Source organism: Pan troglodytes, chromosome 4 (assembly GCF_028858775.2).
Source record: "Pan troglodytes isolate AG18354 chromosome 4, NHGRI_mPanTro3-v2.0_pri, whole genome shotgun sequence".
Lineage (NCBI taxonomy): Eukaryota > Metazoa > Chordata > Mammalia > Primates > Hominidae > Pan > Pan troglodytes.
In genome coordinates this window covers 127,425,407-127,445,519 of record NC_072402.2, presented here as the reverse complement: position 1 = coordinate 127,445,519, position 20,113 = coordinate 127,425,407, and the positions used below count along the sequence as shown (strand labels likewise).

Below are 20,113 nucleotides of genomic sequence, written 5' to 3'. Positions count from 1 at the left end.
GAAGTGCACTGGGAATGTTCCTTGCCATGAGAAGTTGATTATGCCATGTTATCAATTCATTCCCTCATACCAGGAGATGTAAAGGTGCTGTAGTAGGACCTTTGGCAGAGATCTTCTCCCAGAGGCCTCGTCTTACATAATGAACGGTAGTTCCAGCCAAATTGAAGGCTCCAGAGTGTTCAATCTTCCAGTCACTATTAATAGACTGTTTGCCAGCATCTCGGAGAGCTATAAAGAGGTTCAAAAATATAATGAGTATTAACAAGTCAGCTTCATTGATCAACATCTACTACAAATTATTTTGTTAAAACTAGTCCATTTATTTACAAACAAATGGATCAACATTCCCTGATGTAAAACTTGAGGCAGCTCTTTTTAGGAAAAGTCTGCAATCATGGCAGATGCCATAGCTCTCCTGTCCTGAAATTGTCCATAACTATATAGCCATATTTATCTTTGCCTTCTCTAATCTCCTTGGACCTTTGATGTATATATTCCTTATTTCGGTCCTTAATCATTTATTCTTTAACACATTACTATATTCAGACTATGTGTATCTATTTAGTCTATCCAGTGATCCTATAAGCATTGTGAATACCGGCTTTACATCTCGTACATGCTCTGTCTCTCCTATGCCCATTCAGAAAAGTAGGTGATTAAAGAAGGATCATTAAGCAGGACATTAATTAACAGATCAAAATGGCAGGGTTATATGCATTATAAAACAATTCAAAGATAATATGTTGGATTTAAAAACAGACCCAGGACCTTTTAACATCTGTTTGTGATTTGCTGTGAACAAGAATGGAAGATAAATGTTATTTCTCACCCACAAGCAACTATCATCTATATAGGATTTTACAGAATAATTCTGTTTACATAATTTTTTTCTTTTTGAGCTAATCTGTGTACAATTTAAATAAGATTAGTGACACAGAAATGAGACATCATGGTTACCATTTTAAATTAAATTTTTAAAATATTTTCCTTCAAATGATTTAGTGTTTAATTTAAACTTTTAGACTCTTCCATACAACTTTACTGTCTTTCCTAAAGACATGTACATGAGGATTCATTGAAGGCTATGTCAAAATTATATGAAAACATTTTGATAACTTAAGCCAATAAATCCTGCTAGTTATTTAAGCTAATCTCCAAGTATTAGATGTTTGAAGATTTCCAAGTTTTTATCTTGTAAATAATGTTTAAATAAATATGCTATATACTAATTATGTGTATATCTGAATATTTCCCTTAAATATCCAGATTTGGAACTAAAATAATAAATAAATTGAACATTTAAAGATTTTGAAAAACAGTTTCAAATTGATTTTCCTAGAGGTTGCATCAATTTATACTTCCATAATAGTGACTGAGAGTGTTTATTTCTGAGCACAGCACTGAAAGTAAATTTCTCTTACCTAATATAAAATCATGATTGAATAATTACTTATCTAGTATCAACCATAACTCAGGCAACATTCAAAGTTCTGGAACCCCCAAAATGAACAACATGTATATGTTCTCTGTCTTCATGGAACTTACACTCTAACTGCAGAGCCAGACATTAAACAAGTTACATAGGCAACTGACTACAACATGCTGATACTTGCGTGGCAGAGTTGAAAGAGGCTCCTCTGAGGGATGTTATTTACTGAGGAAGTTAGTGAAGGGAAATAAGGGAAAGGGCATTCTAGACTAAGGGAGCCATACATGGAAAGGTCTTAAAGCTCATCGCAGCTTGACCAGGACCAGGAGACCCATGTGCATGAAGTCAAACATGCTGAAGCAGATTATGAAGGGAGGCTGGAGAAATGAGGACTAGCCAGACCAGAGAGGCCTTGTTAGTATTTGAGTTTTCCTAAGAAAAAAATGTAACGGCCGGTGTGGTGGCTCACACCTGTAATCCCAGCACTTTGGGAGGTCAAGGTGGGCAGATGGCTTGAGTTTACAAGTTCAAGACCAGTCTGGACAACATGGCAAAACCCCATCTCTACAAAATATACAAAAATTAGCTAGGTATGGTGGTGCCCGCCTGCAGTCCCAGTGACTCGGGAGGCTGAGGTGGGTGGATCGCTTGAACCTAGGAGGTGGAGGTTGCAGTGAGCTGAGATCATGCCACTGCACTCCAGCCTGGGCAACAGAACCAGATGTGGTCTGGGGGGGGAAAAAAAAAGTAAAGCTTTAAAGTATTTTGAAAAATATTCTGTGGAAAATGGGCTGGTGTAGGGTAAATTTACACAGGGAAGATAAGATATAACACTAACATGGTAGCCCAACTGAAAGTAATGGTGGCTTGGATTAAGGGAATGGATGAAAATATCAAGATTTGTTTCAGAGTAAAATGGACAGAATATGGTAATGAATTGGTTCCCCTGGGTAAATGGAAGTGTCAAGTATGATGCCAGGGTTCTAGGATGAGAAAACAGATGGGTTATGATGGCAAATAATGAAACGGTAAAAACTGTCAAAAGAACATAGTTGAGGAGCAATATCATAAGTTAACTTTTTTTTTTTTTTGAGACGGAGTCGCACTCTGTCACCCAGGCTGGAGTGCAGTGGCCCGATCTCAGCTCACTGCAACTTCTGCCTCCCAGATTCAAGCAATTCTCCCTGCCTCAGCATCCCGAGTAGCTGGGATTACAGGCTGCCACCACCATCCCCAGCTAATTTTTTTATTTTTAGTAGAAACAGCGTTTTGTCATGTTGGCCAGGCTGGTCTGGAACTCCTGACCTCAGGTGATCTCCCCACCTTGGCCTTCCAAAGTGCTGTGATTACAGGCGTGAGCCACTGTGCTGGGCCCAATCTACTTTTCTTAAAGATCTATTATTTTATTCCTATTGAACTTTATAATTTTTTCATTTTGATCATGCTAAATTGGTAAAATAATTAATGATTTTTCCTGAAAGGTAAATTATTTCCTTGTTTTTCATTAAAGTCTATTAAGTATTTTGAGGAATCTTTTTGGCCTAGATATGTACTAAGGTCGGTACAATTCCATTTTTTTCTCCTGTATTCAGTACATTTTTAGGGCACAATGTAAAGAAATATTTTCAGAAAATCTCTAATTAAAATGACTTTAAAAATCCTGGGGGTCACTAGAGTACATTTAGATTCAATTGGTATTTTTGACATTCAGCATTCTCCAGAAAATGGCACTCACACATGTACCTTCAAATCCACACCATTTAATAGCAGCCTCACATAAAGAATCAATACTTTAGGTATATATGTTTCTTGCTTTTTGTTTTTAATTTGTTAATTTAAAAAATGTGCTTTTAGAAATCATACTCTTCACCATGATTGAATAACTAAAACTGTATTAGCTCTCCTATGGTAAATAACTAGAAAATTAGACAATGTATGAAACAGCTGTTCTCAGATGTTGGTTAAATAACAACAGAGAACTGCGATCCCTAAGAGAAGACCAAATAATTTGATCTCTAAAACTGCTTGGCTTTCTGCTTGAAAATATTTACCAGACCCCCTGACTGGGAGGTAGAACCCACACAGAGGACAGATGATGAGGGTGAGGGCTTCAGTGAGTTGAGGACACAGACAACGGAGTTCAAATTGGCTAAAGCAGCTGAAGTCTTTAGTGGAGAACAAAAAAAGGCTACATATAAGAAATAAAGTTAAACTAATCCTAGAACAAAGGTTACTTTAGTTGCATACTGACAAAGCTTTTAAAAAGCCTCAAGAAGTTAAGCTGATCTGCAAGTAAGTTAACTGTCCAGCAAAATGAAACTCAATACTCAATAGTAAATAACAAAATACAGTCATTCAGCAATGTCACATTCATAATATCCAGCATCCAACCAAAAAGTACTAGGTATGGGAAAAAGTCAGGGATTGCAACCTATCATAATCAGTGGAAAAATCAGCCAATAAAAAGTGGTCCAGGAATAATAGAGATGACAGAATTTGTAGACCAAGGCTTTTTATTATTATTATTTTTTTTTCTGAGATGGAGTCTCACTCTGTCACCCAGATTGGAGTGCAGTGGCGCCATCTCAGGTCACTGCAACCTCTGCCTCATGGGTTCAAGCAATTCTCCTGCCTCAGCCTCCTGAGTGGCTAGAGTTACTGGTGCTTGCCACATGCCCAGCTAATTTTTGTATTTTTAGTAGAGACGAGGTGTTACCATGTTGGTCAGGCTGAACTCCTGACCTCAAGTGATCTGCCTGCCTTGCCCTCCCAAAGGGCTGGGATTACGGGTGTGAGCCACTGTGCCCAGCTGACCAAGACTTTTGAAGAGCTATTGTAAATATGTTCAGTATGCACAATAATTCAAAGAAAAATATGTAATATTGAAGAGTAATGGAAACTATGAAAAATCAAATTTCACAGAATAAAATACGTAAAATAGATATAGAAAAAAATATATAATAACTGTAATGATAAAGTCACAGAATAGAAAAATATACATAATATCTGTAATGACAAATTCACTGAACTGATTTACAAACACTTTAGATATTGCAAAAGAAGTCTGTGAACTTGAAGGAAAGCTAATATAATAGAAACTAACTGGATTCTAAAAAGAAAATAGGCTAAAAAAATGAACAGACCATAACTGTCCCATGGGAAATACCTGGTAGAGTAACGTATGTGTAACTAGAATTCCAGAAATACGGGTGGGGGCATACAAATTATTTGAAGACATTGTGCTCAAAATTATTTCCAAATTTGATACAGTCTACAAACATAAACAAATCTAAAAAATGCAATGAAATCTAAGCCAAATAAGCATAAAGAAAGCCATACAAGGTACATTATAATCAAACTGCTGGAATCCAGTAATAGGGAATAACAATCTTGAAAGTGCCTAGAGAGAAAAAAGCACATTAAAACGGGGTAAAAGATTTAACAATTCACTGGATATACCATCAGAACTAATACAAGCCAGAAGACGATAAAATATCACATTCAGAGAAAGAAAACAAAGCAAACAAAAAAATCTAGAATTCTATATCCAGTGAAAATATCCTTCAGAGATGAAGGCAAAGTAAATATATATTCAGACAAACAAAATTTGAGAAATGTCAGCAGACTTACTCTATTAAAAAAATTAAAGAATGCTCTTCAGGCTGAAATAAAATGGTTCGAGATGGAAAGTGGTGTCTATGTGAAGGAAGGAAGGAAGCTGATACTGGTAAATGTATAAAAAAGTATCAATATTATTTTTAGTGTAATTAACTGAGGCAAAATGATTACAATGTATTTTGGTGTTTAAAATATATGTAGAATTAAACTGATAATAGGAAATGTGAAAGTAAGATGCATAATAGCAAAAAGGAAGGAAAAAGAGGAGTATACTGTTTTAAGGAGCTTACATTATATATAAAGTGGTATAAATAATTTGTAAGGAGGCTGTAATAAGTTAAAAATACATACTGTAAATGCTAGACAATCCATTAAAAATATAAAGCAAGAATTATAGCTAATAAGCAAGTAAAGAAGACACTGGAATAGTAAAAAGTGTACTCAGTCCAACAGAAGCCAGAGAAAAAGACACAAAGGAATTAAGAAGAGATGGAACAAATAGAAAACAAATTCAGTATGGCCAAAATTATATTATGTTTAAGTGGACTAAGGACATTGGTTAAAAGAGAGATTGTCAGGCTAAAGAAAACGAAAAATCTCACAGTATTCAAAGAGCTTTAAAAATACATAGGTTAAAATAAAAGAATGGAAAAAGATGTAGCATGCAACACTAAATATTAAAAAAATGGATTTAATGATTTTTTTTTTTTTGAGATGGAGTTTTGCTCTTGTTGCCTGGGCTGGAGTGCAATAGTGTGATCTCAGTTCATTGCAACCTCTGCCTCCCGGGTTCAAGTGATTCTCCTGTCTCAGCCTCCTGAGTAGCTGGGATTACAGGGGCATGCCACCACACCAGGCTAATTTTTGTATTTGTAGTACAGACAGGGTTTTATCATATTGGTCAGGCTGGTCTTGAACTTCTGACCTCAGGTGATCCGCCCACCTCAGCCTCCCAAAGTGCTGGCATTACAGGCGTGAGTTACCGTGCCCGGCCAATGGCCATATTATTAATGGATACCATGGACAAGGGCAAGAAATATTTTGAGATTTAAAAAAAGACATGTTTTTAAAGGTCATTTACATTAAAATTAATTAAATTTAAATTTTAAAATGACATAACATTTGTTGAGTAGACTTAACAATCCTAAGTGTATGCTAAAATATCAAAATGCATGAAGCAAAACTGACATAATTGAAAAGAGACAGAAAAATCCAAAATTTTAGTTGAAAATTTCAATACTTAACTGAAAAAAAGATGAGTATCAGTAAGAATATAGAAGACTAGAGCCAAATAAAACTAATTGATATTTAGAGATTGTACTCAGCAATTGTATTAATAGAACACAAATTTTTTCAAGTATAAACGGGTTATTGGTCAATAGATGCCGTAAGTTATAAAAGAGGTCTCAAAATTGAAATTACACTGAATATATTCTCTTACCAGAACAGATTTAAACTAAAAATCAGTAACAATATATCTATTTTAAAAACTAAAAATATTTGGAAATTAAACAATCCATTTATAAGTAACTCATGAATCAAAGTAGAAATCATGGTGCTAATATGAAAATCTTTTGAACTAAGAATATATTGTGGAATAAAACTAAAGCAGTGGTTAGAGGGAATCCTATAGCTTTAAATTGTCACATTAGCAAAGAAGAAAGCAATGAAGTTCATGATCTAAGTTTCTACCTTAAAATGGTAGAAAAAATAAATATAAACCCAATGTAAATAGAAGCAAGAAACTAATAAAGGGCAGAAGTCAGTTAAATAGAAGTAAATTAACAATAGGGGTAATCATTAACACCAAGAGTTGGTTATTTGAAAAGATCAAATAACTGATAAAACTTTAGCTTATCTAAGAAAAATAGACACAAACTAAAAATATTAGAAATAAGAGACAAAATATTATTCTTATAGGTATTATAGTATAATAAGGAAATATTATAAACAAGTTTAAACCAATGAAATTGACAAGGTAAGGGAAATGAATTAATTTCTTAAAGATAACAGTTACCAAAATTGACACAAAAAGAAGAGGAATATCTGAATAGCCATATATATATAAAACATATATAAGAATATCTGAATAGCCATATATGTATGTATTTGTGTGTGTGTGTGTGTAGATTTGTACTTGCACATGCCAACCAACTTAGTAACCATATAAGTCTTGAGAGCCCTGAACTTTACAGTTAAGGTAAATTGGTGCTGCAAACCCATATGAGGGTTTGATTTGCCTTATAAATTCTCAGGAAAATTGATTTTTCTACTTCCACTTAGTACTAAGGTTAATATAGATACATTTTCTTTCTTCCACCTTTTGTGGTGCAATTTCTCTCTCTCCACCACAATGAAGTTGTAGTTCTTTAGAGTTCTTGCTTTATGCAGGGCTCTCCTACTAGAGCTCCCACTTTGTAAAGGCCTTAGGTTTTGTTTTCTGTCCACAGAGTCCCTGTGGCTCTCAAAGTCTACACCTGCTTACCAGAATCAAGTATAGGTGGGTGTTTATAGTTAGCTTAATTCTCTGGCTTCCTGTTCCCACTTTGTTTTTAGTATCTAAGGGTTCTTTAATTTCTTTCCAGTTCAGAGGTGTTAAGGATTAAACATTGGTGCCCTCCCCCAAATTCATGTTAAAACCCTACCCCCTAATGTGATCTTATTAGGAGGTGGAGTCTTCGGGAGGTAATTAGGATTAGATGAGGTCATGAGAGTGAAGTTTTCATGAATGGGATTAGTGTTCTTATAAGAGTCCCAAGAGAGCTTGTTTCCTCTCTCTCTTTGCCATGTGAAGACATAGCTAGAAGTCGGCAGTATGCAATTCAGAAGGAAGGCCCTCACCAGAAGCCCACCATGCTGGCACCCTTGATCTCACACTTCTGGCCTCCAGAACTGTGAGAAATAAATTTCTGTTGTTTATAAGCCACAAAGTCCATGGCACTTTGTTATAGCAGCCCAAAGAGACTAAATGACAGGTACATTATAAAAAGTGTTTTTTCTTTGGAATTTTGCTCATTTTAATTTTTTTTTAGTGAGAAGTTGTCCATAGTGCTTTACATACAAAACTGCGTGGGAGGTAAGTAGACCCATATGACCTTTTTGAGATTTTTAAAAAAACTCATGAGATGGAATGATTTTGCAAAGATATAACATAGGTCTATCTGAAGTATTTTCCATTTTAGGCTTTTTGATAAATTACTAACAAGACAATAATGCCAGAATCTTCAGAAAAGCAAATAATAATTGCAATTAAGAATACAGTTTAAAGAAGGAATGATGAAAAACAATAATTGTATTGGGAAGGGATTAATTATCTCTATAAAATAATATATAGTTTGATGTAGACAGGTTAATTTCTTTAAGAATGATCAGTTTGCCAAGGTTCTATTTTCTTTTCTTTTTGCTAAAGCTATTTCAAGATGAATATTTCCAATGACTTCCTTCCTATACCCAAAGGAGCCTTTAGGAAATGTCATTTATGAAATGCATCTATTTGCCAAGTCTTTAGGCCTGAAATCTGTGATTTCCACACAGTGTCATTTCTTCTTTATTCCAAATTTGCCCCTCATCCATGTGTCCTACATTGGTATTACTATTACTTAGCAGAAACCTAGAAGTCATCCTTGAATTTTTATCCTCTATCAACACTCACATCTATTTTTCGGCAAGTTCCATCAGTTCAACTTCTTCGATGTCTCTGGAAGCTACTGGGTGTTTCCTATTTCTATTCTCTAGTTAGGTTTATGCAGCCGGTCTCTTTCCCTCCAAGAATGTGTGCTCCAAGGCACCCTTCCTCTGATTCATCCGAGGTGAATTATTTTTTTTCTGAGTCAGCAAGTAAGGAAATGTGTTTTTGAATAAACATGGTAACATATTACTAGTATTTTCAACATTGATTTAATCTCCAGAGCAGCATTCAGTCTGTTTAGGGGCATAGATGGTGTTTCTTTCTACCAGTAAAAGACCCTGCTCACTTAGGCCTAAGGCTAAGCACAAGGAGAATTTACGGTAACTAACTGAGACAGATATGTGATTCAACTTTTAAACTGAGTGGTCTTTTAAAAACAAAGAGTGATTGGAGACTTATGTTTAGAGGTCACTAACAGAGAAAAATGATGGGATTTAGTAGAATTGGAGACAGTGAGTAGAGAAGAAAACAGTCATTTCATGATTTATACCCTTCTGAGTTAATTCTATACAATTAGTTGATCACCCTGGTTTAAAAGGGGGAAAAAGAGGTTATATGGGATAAGTTTAAAGAAAATGTGTTCAAATATGACATGTGCTTTTTAAAATCACAAGTGTTGCATGGACGACAATTACTTAAAATAATAAAACTAAAAAGGAGGCAGCATGGTTCAGTGCCTAAGAACCCAGATGCTATCCCCAGATGCCTCGGGTTCAAATCTAGATTCACAGCTTCTTAGATGTGTAACCTTGGGCAAGAAACTTAAAGTTTCTGTTACTCTATTACCAGATTTTAAAAATTGGGAAATTAATAATGCCTACTTCATAGAGGTATTCTGAGGATTTATGGATGTATGTAATGCACTGGCCTATACTAACCAAGTGTGAAACATCTTTTTCTTAAACAAATTCACTCAAAAAGTCTATAATTTCCTGTGTGCCAGACTTTGATTTAGATATTGTAGACAAAAGAACAAAATGCCTTCCAGAATTAACAATGGAGATTGACATTAGAAAAGCAAGAATTTAAACAAATAAAAAATTCAGACAAGGATATGCAATACAGAAAATAAAGCAGGACAATGTAATACAGAGTGGCTTGGTTAGAGGTCAGTGTATACAGAGAAAAAGTAATAATTTTGAGTAACTGAAATGATTTCCTGATGCGTCACATTAGAGCAGTAAAGAAAGTGAAGGATCAAGGAAGACTGTCAGTTTTTACATGAACTACTGGATAGAAATTAGTGAATATGATGAGCTGAATAACAACCCCCCACCACATATCTATCTATGCTCTTAAAAGGTAAATATCATACAAAATATCTTCTCTGACCACAAAGGGATGAGGTTAGAAATCAAAAACAGAAACAGAAAATGCACAAATTTGTAGAAATTAAACAACACACTAACAACCAATGCAACAATGAAAAAAAAAATCACATGGGGAATTAGAAATTATCTGGAGACAAATGAAAACTCAACATGCCAAAGCCATACCTTATGGGACACAGCAAAGGTTTTCCTAGGGAGAAAATGTATACCTATAAACTCTTATATTAAAAAAGAAGAAAGATCTCAAAAAAACAACAAACTGAATCCCAAACTAGTAGAAGAAAGCAGATAAGATTAGATTAGAGATAAGTGAAATGGAGAATAGAAAACAATAGAGAAAAATCAACAAAACAAAAGATAGTTCTTTGAAAAGATCAACAAAATTAACAAGTCTAGCTAGACTGACTAAGGGAACAAAAGAAAAGACAAGACTCAAATTACTAAAATCAGAAATGAAAGTGAGGCTGTTATAATCAATGCTACAGAAATAAAAAGGATTATGAGAGTATTATAAACAAGTTTAGGACCATAAATTAGATAACCTAGATGAAATGTACAAACTTCCCAAAACAAAACCTACCAAAACTGAATCATGAAGAAAGAGAAATCATAAATAGACCTATAATTAGCAAGGAGATTAAATCAGTAATCAAAAATCAAAAGCCCTGGACAAAAAAGCTTTTTCATATAGTTTTAGGCAAAGGTCCAACTTCATTTTTTTTGCATGTGGATATCTAGATTTCCCAGCACCACTGGAGAAAAAGACTGTCCTTTCTCAGTTGAATGGTCTTGGTACCCTTGTTGAAAATCATTTGTGTATATATATATATATATATATATATATATATATATATATATATATACATACACACACACATATATATATTCCTGGACTTTCTAATCTTTTCCATTGGTTTAGATGTCTGTCTTTATGCCAGGATCATACTGTTTTAATTACCATAGCTTTGTAGGAAGTTTTGCAATCAGAAAGTCTGCATCCTCCAGCTTTGTTCTTTTTCAAGATTGGTTTGACTATTCAGGGTCACTTCCGTATGTAAAATTTCACATGAATTTTAAAATCGTTTTTTGTATTCCTTCAAAAGATTTCATTGAAATGTAAATGTACTTAATGCCACTGAATTAACTGAACTTGACACTTAAAAATAGCTGTGATGGTAAATTTTATGTGATATATATTTTATCACAATAAAAAATATGTTATTGAGGGGGAAAAAGATACCCACATCCTAATCCTTGGAACCTATGAATGCTACTGCTATGGTCTGAATATTTGTGTCCCCCCCCATAATTTATATGTTGAAATCCTAACCCCACGTTAGAATTAGAAGCATTAGAAGGTGGAGTCTTCTGAGAGGTGATTAGGTCGTAAGAGCTCTGCCCTTATAATTGGGATTAGTGTCCTTATCCCAGAAAGCTAGCTAGCTCCTTCCACCATGTGAGGACATAGCAAGAAGATGCCATCTGTAAATCAGGAAATGAGCCCTTAAAGGGCACCAAATCTATTAGTGCCTTGATCTTGGACTTCCTGGCCTCCAGAACTATGAGCAATACATTTCTGTTGTTTATAAGCTACCTAATCTATGGTATTTTTATAGCAGCACAAACAAACTAGATAATTACCTTCTATGGCACATTAAAAAATTACAGATATTAAGTTGAAGATCTTGAGATGGGAGATTATCCTGAATTATCCAGGTAGGCCTTAAATACGAGGCCTTATAAGAGAGAAGAGGAAAATTTGGACACAGAAGGAAAGGAGAAGGCAATGAGACCATGCAGGTAGACAATGGAGTGACAAGGTCACAAGCGAAGGAATGCTGGCAGCCACTAGAGTTGGAAAAGGCAGGGAATGGATGATCTCCTAGAGTCTCCAGAGATAGTGTAACATTGCAAACACTGATTTTTGGCCCAGTGAAACTGATTTTGGACTTCTGGCCTACAGAAGTATGAGGGAATACATTTTTGTTGTTTTAAGTAACCAAGTTTGCAGTAATTGTTATAGTAGGCATAGGACACTAATGCAGTGACATTCACTGTAGTGGAGAACACCAAAGGAAGAAGAGGTTTTAGCATAGAGTGGAAATCAAATTTTTTATTTGGACTTTTGATTTTGGACTTTCTGTTATGCTGTTCTTGCACTGCTATCATGAAACACCTGGGACTGGGTAGTTTATAAAGAAAATAGATTTAATTGGCTCTCGGTTCTGTGGGCTGTATAGGAAGTATGGTGCTGCCATCTGCTTGGCTTCTGATGAGGGCCTCAGGAAGCTTACATCATGGCCGAAAGTGCAGGTGGAGCAGGCATCTCACATGGGGAGAGAGGGAGCAAGGGGCAGGAGGGTGGGGGGTACATACCACATACTTTTAAGTAACCAGATCTCACGTGAAATCACTATTGTGAGGACAGCACCAAGAGGATGGTGCTAAACCATTTGTGAGAAATCCGTCCCCATGATCCAATCACCTCCCACCAGGCCCCACCTCCAGTATTGAGGATCAGAATTTAGCATGAGATTTAGAAGAGACAACATCCAAACTATATCAGACTTATTATTTCTGAGGTACCTATGAAACTTTTGATAATTTACATCAAATAAACATGTAAAGCAATAGAGCTAGATGTAATTCCCTGGGGACAGAATATAGCAGAGAAAAGATCAGGACCCAGGCCTGAACCCCATAGTATGAGAACATTTGGAAACATAAAGAGGCTGAAGACCTCACAAAAGAGACCAGTAAGGGGCATCCAGTGGTCCTATAAGTGTTTAATGAAATGAGGAGAAGTCAACAGTTTTAAATGCTGCTTACAGGTCAAGTAACATTGGATTTGTCAACATGGAGGGCATTTGCTGACCTTATAAAAGGCATTTAACTGTAGAGGGAGACAGGAAACAGGACTGGATTGGTTGAAGAGACTGGGAGGTAAGAAATTGGAGACAGCATGAAGATGTCGCTTTTGTAATATTGCCTGGCTTATTTAGCCACATGTGTCAGGTTACTAAAACCCATATTATAATTTAGAATTTTGTATAACTGAGAAATTCCATTTGAGATATGTATATTCCTTTCCAGCTTGGAAAAAAGAAAACATACATGCAAGTGTAATAACCACTTGTCTGCTATTGAATGAATGTATTGAAATTGTCCTAGATTATGGCCAGTGTCTCTAAAAACTGGGTATCAGGACTTTTAATCTGTATTTGAAAATCTTGTATGATCTATTTGTACCATAGTAGGTAAAATAGATTAAATACCAATGCATATTTTGGGAACAAATGGTAATAATCGGTAATGAGTGTGTCACATGATAAAGAATTCCTTTTACAGTCCCCTTTCCTCAAATTTTTCTACTCCTAGACTTCAACTCCTATTGAAAAAAATTCAATCTGAGTTTAGATTATGTATTTTTGATACTGCAGAGTAGAAACAATCACGTAAGCTGAGTTGTTTCTATATACAAAGGATTCCTTGTTGGAACATTATTGCTCATTAAAGAAAAAAAATAGGGAGGACATTATTTTTGTTAAAAAAATAGGCTTGAGAGCTTTTTTTGTGTATGTAAAGATAATACAAACACAGTGTTACAATTCTGGAAAATTATTTAGTCTTCTGCCTGACATAATCATATTAGGTCCCTCTATCTCTGGATGCCAGATAAAACTTAATTTCACATGACTTAATTAGATTGAAACTTTAACATATGAGCACGTATATTTTGACAATTTAGTATTTTTTCATATATTTAAATCATGAATTGACCTAATTAAACTATTAAAATAACTGATACAGTACTTTTCATAAGGAATAGTTAAAAATTTAAAAATGTTTTCTTCATAGGTGAGATTTCCTAAAATGAGGCAAGAGAGAGAACCCTTTTCCATTAAAAAATCAAGTCCTTTAGTATGTAGAACATTACTTCAAAAACGCCACAAGATTTCCTGACGAAACGATCATTTTATATATATATATACATAAGTTCATTTATAAATGCAATTAATATGTATATGTGAATGTATGTATATATGTGAAATATATTTATGAAATATATATATATGAATATAAATCATACCCAAATCATTCAATGAGGTTTTTGTTTTGTTTTGTTTTTTTATCTTGGACTAACATGTGGAAGCAATTTTTACCCCTCAAAAACATACAGGCAACCAGATTGCTTTTGCTCCTGGGAAGTCCTTGGGAGAGAAGGAAAATTTTTCCTACTTGATATGACAAAAGATAGTTCCTGGGAAGTTCAAACATAAAACTAGAAACAGATTGACTTCCTCCTCATCATAGAACTCTCAGGGCAGGGAGTTGGGCTCGTACTTGGATCTTCTCTGTGTCTGTAACACAGGTTACCTAAATAGCTATGTGCCGGCTTTTCCTCCACAACTTTGATTCTTCTTGCTCCAGCAGGTATCACCAGCACTTCTACATAACCTGTAAGAGTCAATAAAACATGAAATAAATATTGAGTTCCTTCAAAATCTCTTTTCTTCATTGACTTGCCTTTTGTTTTCCTTTTGGTTTTGGTTATTGCTATGATATTTCAGTACTTACGTAAAGAAAAATTTTTATATATAAAAGCTGTCATGATTTCCAGTGAAGTTTCTTGGAAAGATGTTGAGCCTACAGCACTACGGAGGACAAACAGGCACTTTTATTTTATGTAAAACAACAACAAAAAAAATCTCATTGATACCTTATGAATTGTGAGGAGGGAAAAAAAAAACCCAGTGGAACAGCCTGGTTAGAAACACAGTGGATCTTGAAATAGAACAGATAACCTCAGATTTTGTTGTGGGAACTTCTTTAGGTTAGAAAGTGTGGGGAAAAAGAATATATAGCCGGAGAAAATATAGCAGGCCTGGACTAAATCCCTGGAGTACTGAAGTATAGGACAAGAGAGACCAAGCATTTTCTGGAGGATATTAACAAAGGGTTTTGAAACCGATGCCGGAGACAGAAAGTGTAAGGTCGCGCCAAGCAATCTAGGGTCATTTCTGAAGATGTCAGACAGCTAGACCCAAGACATGATTAGGTGCTTCTCAGGAAACATTTTTCAGCAGATGTTAGGGATATAATACTTGAAGAGAAATAAAATGATAAGGTAAAGTGAGATAAGAGAAAATGTGCAGAAAAATACAGACTCAAGTATCACTTAGTGCAGAATAGTGAGAACAGATGCCTACTTTTGCTTGAAGTTATTTTCCAATTATATTAAAATATTGTTCTTAGTAGTTCTGTGCAGATCCATGTATCTTATAAAAGTCTACCTTCTAAGCTTTAGAAAAGGCACAAGAGCTAATTCCAGAGTTGTCTCCTGTTTATTAATTATTCATCTTCCCGAGACGGTTGAGTTATTTGGCGTATACCAAAAGGTAGCATATACCCCCACTGGTGGCAGTGGCTGGAATTAGTGGCATGTGCTTTTAGAATCATAATTTCCATTCAAGAACACTGTTTATTTAATTAACTATTGAATTGCACATTTCAGCAACACTAAGCCATTCTCAGTAACACTAAACATAAAAGCACTGTCATTTTTTCACATGACCAAAATACGCAGCAATTAAAATGGAAACAAATGCATAATGGCTATTTGCACACAGAAGTCAGGTAAGATGATCTCTACCCTCAGTGAGCTTATAATTGAACTGGAAAGACAGGCATAACTACCTTATATAAATGAGTTGAATACAATGGCAAATATCATGTTAAAAAGGTAATATGCAAAATGATATGGTTAATTCTCTGCTGAAGGTTATAAACCAGAGTTGTTTAAGCTACTACCTTCAAGGCTTCACTGCTATTTTTATTCACAGAGGTAGGATTTTTTTTTCCTTGTTAAACATTACTCATACTTGTGAAACACTGTCATCAGACAGAATCACTATGATTCAAAGGAGAGAACAACTTATAAAGGAAAGCTTCACAAAAGAGTAAATAGATGAACTGCCTTTGGAGAATGGGTAGCATTCACATGCATACAGAAAAAGGATGAGTTCACTGTGTATAAGGAAGAGTAAGGGATATGTGGTGTGGTTAGTGGCACTTGAATAAAATAATTCAGATGGAATGAGAAGATTTAAGAGAGTGGCTCTATTAAAGAGAGTTTAAATGCATGCCCAGGAGAATGAATTTATCAATTTGAAACTATCAAACATTCTATAGCAAGGACCTTGGTAATTGGATCCTGGCTTTGAGAGGCTTTGACTAACAGTGATATCCAAGAGGAACAGGGATATAGTTGTGGGTAACAGTGTCAGGACACTAATGGTAAAATCCAGGAGTAGTGGAGGCTAAGGGAGAAAATCCAGAAGATACTCTGTAGAAAAAAATTTCTGAACTTAGTAACCAAAAGAAAGTGGGTATAATAAATATTGAACACAATGCTTTATTATTAGTTATGTGACAATGGGGCATCATTTACAGGAACATGGAAGTCAAGAGAGAAATCATCTAGTTTTGGTAATAACTGAATAAATTTGGTTTTGCAATTTGTATCTAACAAAATGGTACAGCGCACTAGTAGAAACATCCAGTAAGAACTCTGTAACATCTGGAATCTAGAGAAAAGTCATGCTATTGACATAGCTTTGCAAGATATCCTTGCAGAATCACCAAGTTAAGGCATGGAAATAAGTGGAGAAAATCAAGAAGAGAAGTCAAGGCCTTAACTTTGGTGATGGTCATAGTTTTTAACAAAGAGATAAAAATAAATCAGGAAAAAAGATAAAGGAATGGGGCCGGGTGCAGTGGCTAACGCCTATAATCCCAGCACTTTTGGAGGCCGAGGCAGGCAGATCACAAGGTCAGGAGATCAAGACCATCCTGGCTAACACAGTGAAACCCCGTCTCTACTAAAAATACAAAAAAATAGCTGGGTATAGTGGCGCATGCCTGTAGTCCCAACTACTCAGGAGGCTGAGGCAGAAGAACCGCTTGAACCCGGGAGGCAGAAGTTGCAGTGAGCAGAGATTGTGCCACTGTACTCCAGCCTGGGTGACAGAGTGAGGCTCTGTCTCAAAAAAAAAAAAAAAAAAAAATGAAGAAGAATCATGAGAAGGAGGAGATCTCATCTGTTTTGGGAAGTGGGACCCTATGGATGAGAATATCTCAAGAAGAATTGCTGGTGAACTGTCAAAAGCTGTATGTCAAACATGAGGCATCAAAGAGAAAGGTGACTAAAGACAGTCAGTTCTGAGTGTCCCAATCAAGAGATAACTGTTAATCTCCGAGCAAATGAGTTCAGCAAAGTGTTGGGAGCAGATGTTGAACTTCAGAATATTAAAAAAGAAGAATAGATATAACAAAGTAGATGTAGTATGTGCAAATTCTTGTTTGAGTTTAATAGTACTCTCTGAGGTATGTTATACATTAGAACTATAGTTATATCTAAGTTTATAGTTATATTTACAGCGATTCTCTATTATTGAGTTGGGATGGCTTAAAGGACAGGTTAGACTGATTTTCAAGAAGAGAGGTAGAAATGTATTAATCAAACACATATGAAGAGAGAAAGCCAATGACTGGGAGTTAAATACTTTCAGTAAATAAGCCATTTGGCACAATTAGCAGTGTACTGACTTAGAAGCTTAGAAGTTGGATCATGAAGCCAGTGAAGTCAATATCGTAAATTTGATCCTTGTGTGTACTTTGCACACAGTAACATCCTATTTTATAACCAGAGATCCCATTTTTAATCAGCCATCTTAAAATGTTGATAGCAATCTTCATCTTCATGGCAACAGTGAAGTAACAAACGCCATATTTTGAAAAACTGCTATATGCTAATCATTATTATAGTTACTTTACAGAAATTATTAATTTTAACCATAATTATAGTCTCCAAGATAGATATTACACTTCGAATTTAGTATGATGAGAAAATAAAGATAGAGGAAAAAAAACACTTTCCAACACTGCATTGTCAGTAATTTAGCTGACCCAAGCTTTGAACTCAGGTCTGTCTGTTTCTCCTGTTCACTTCCTACTATAATTCACTGCAACTATTTCCTAAAATAGAAAAAAATAGTTAACACTATGACTCCCCTACTGCTGTGGCAAACAACCAAACACGCAAAAGCTCTTACAGCATGTCCTCCTTATACTTCATTTTCTTATATAAAGAATAAAACATTTTTATGCCCATTTTCTTCTTAGTATTTACTGGTTAACTATGCATTTCAACAACTGGCCAATATGTAATTTGCCTTTTATTCCTCTGAAAATTTATCACTTGGCTAGGCAAGTTACAATGGAAGACATGATAAAGTATTAAGGAAAAAAAAGAAAACGCTTCTTGAATTTATTTTCCAGCTCCAACAAGAATGATTTAGTAAACTCTAAATAGAGCACAGGGACTGAAAACACCCATGTGTGTTTGCACGTGGGTTACTCATACAATATATACAACGTGCGTGGCCAACTGGACAAACAGGGCTGTATGGCCTTCAAAAAATTCTAGGAAGTACATAACTATAGGGATAAAATTGTCTCAAGAGAAATAAATACAACATTCCTGAAGTCAAAAGTAGATGGTGCCTGTGATAGAATTAATAACTCATGCAGAATTTTTAAAATTGAAACTTATACAAATTTAACATTTCATTATTAAACTAGCAAATATTAATGGATCACATACTATGCTGATAATTGCAAATATGGTGTTAAACAAAAATAGCATGATTTTTTTTCTCATTGAGCTTAAGGTCTAATGGGAAATGAAAGACAAGTGAACATAAAATTATAAATGTGACTAGAGCTAAACGATATGGATACAAACGTGGTAAACATCACTAAAATAGTCATTAGTCATAGCAGGTATCACTTCAGGGATCACTTCATTAAAGAAATGATATTTGAACTGAGAACTACGTGATATCTAGGAATTTATCCATCAAAGCCAAGAGAAAGCTGATCGATACACATTTGGAAATTCCAGATGTGGGTGTGTGTGGCGGAGGCTGTTGGGTGGCAGTGGGGGCATGGTCAGTGTGAGCACCTGTAAGAACTTAGAGAAGGAAGAGGACCTTGGTGTGACACGAGGCTGGAGAGACAGACAGGGACAACACATGTAGACCTTAAGGTCCAAGCTAAGAATTCTTCCCTGTGAGCAATGTGAAATTAACATAGAGTTGTAAGGAAGAAAGTAGCCTTATTAATCTTTAATATTTGTAGTATCTTAGGCACTTCTGATATTTTCCAAATAAACATGCTTTTAACATAACTTATCTACAGTGAACAAAAGTAGAAATTAAAGTGGAATAAAAAAGGGATTTGAAATAGAAATCTAGGAAAATATATATTCACATAACTACAGTCAGAGTAAAAAGAGTCACTGATTTTTAATGGTATTTCTGTTTTCTATGCTTAGTGGAAATATGAAGTGTTACAGTTAAATAAAGGCATCAGTGCTAAATGTGCATCTGTATTCTGTGAGCTGTTTCCAGGCATACTAAATAAATATGAAAGAATATTCTTTAAAAACTCTAATATGTTTAAATTTCTTTAGTCTTCCAAATTTTTTTGAATTTCTGCACTATAAAAAAAACTTCTGCCATCACAATCAGGCAGAAAAAGCTTATTATAATTAAATTTCTTAGTTGAAAGTCTGAGAGCCTGTTTCAGCTAAGTATTTATTTATTTTTTTTTTCTAAAGGAGTGCCGGCAGATTTTTGATGTGTGGTACCTATCACCTTTTTTACCACTTTGAAGACTAAGAGTTTGATCTGCAATTTACCATAGGCCTTACTCATTTCTTGGCTTTAAGATGTTCAGTCTCACTTATCTTTTATTCTGCTTAGGCCTAGCAAACAATTTACATTCATACTTTAGAAGACTGTGACTAATTTTCTTTTCTGAAGGACTGTTTTATCTGGAATGGACTATTTTCTCGATTACTCAAACATAAATGCCCTGTTCTTTGTATTAAAATTAATTCATATATTAGGCCTAGAATTCTTGTTCTTTTCAAAAAGAAATTTAAACTAGGAAAATGTTGGTATATGTAATATAAGCATATCA

General features: G+C 34.9%; 1 protein-coding gene across 4 annotated transcripts in view; it reads right to left on the bottom strand.

Moving 5' to 3' along the window:
• The window catches only part of ADAMTS19 (ADAM metallopeptidase with thrombospondin type 1 motif 19), a 281,046-nt gene that overhangs the window by 60,869 nt on the left and 200,064 nt on the right, over positions 1-20,113 (bottom strand). For 3 of the 4 annotated variants that reach the window (XM_009449594.5, XM_054684567.2, XM_009449596.5), the window contains 2 exons: positions 14,411-14,524; positions 71-228 (listed from right to left, as the gene is read on the bottom strand). In XM_009449594.5, the coding sequence (XP_009447869.2) occupies positions 71-228; positions 14,411-14,524 (272 nt within the window). The remainder of the gene's footprint in view (positions 1-70; positions 229-14,410; positions 14,525-20,113) is intronic. The other variant, XM_517910.8, reaches the window with a different exon arrangement.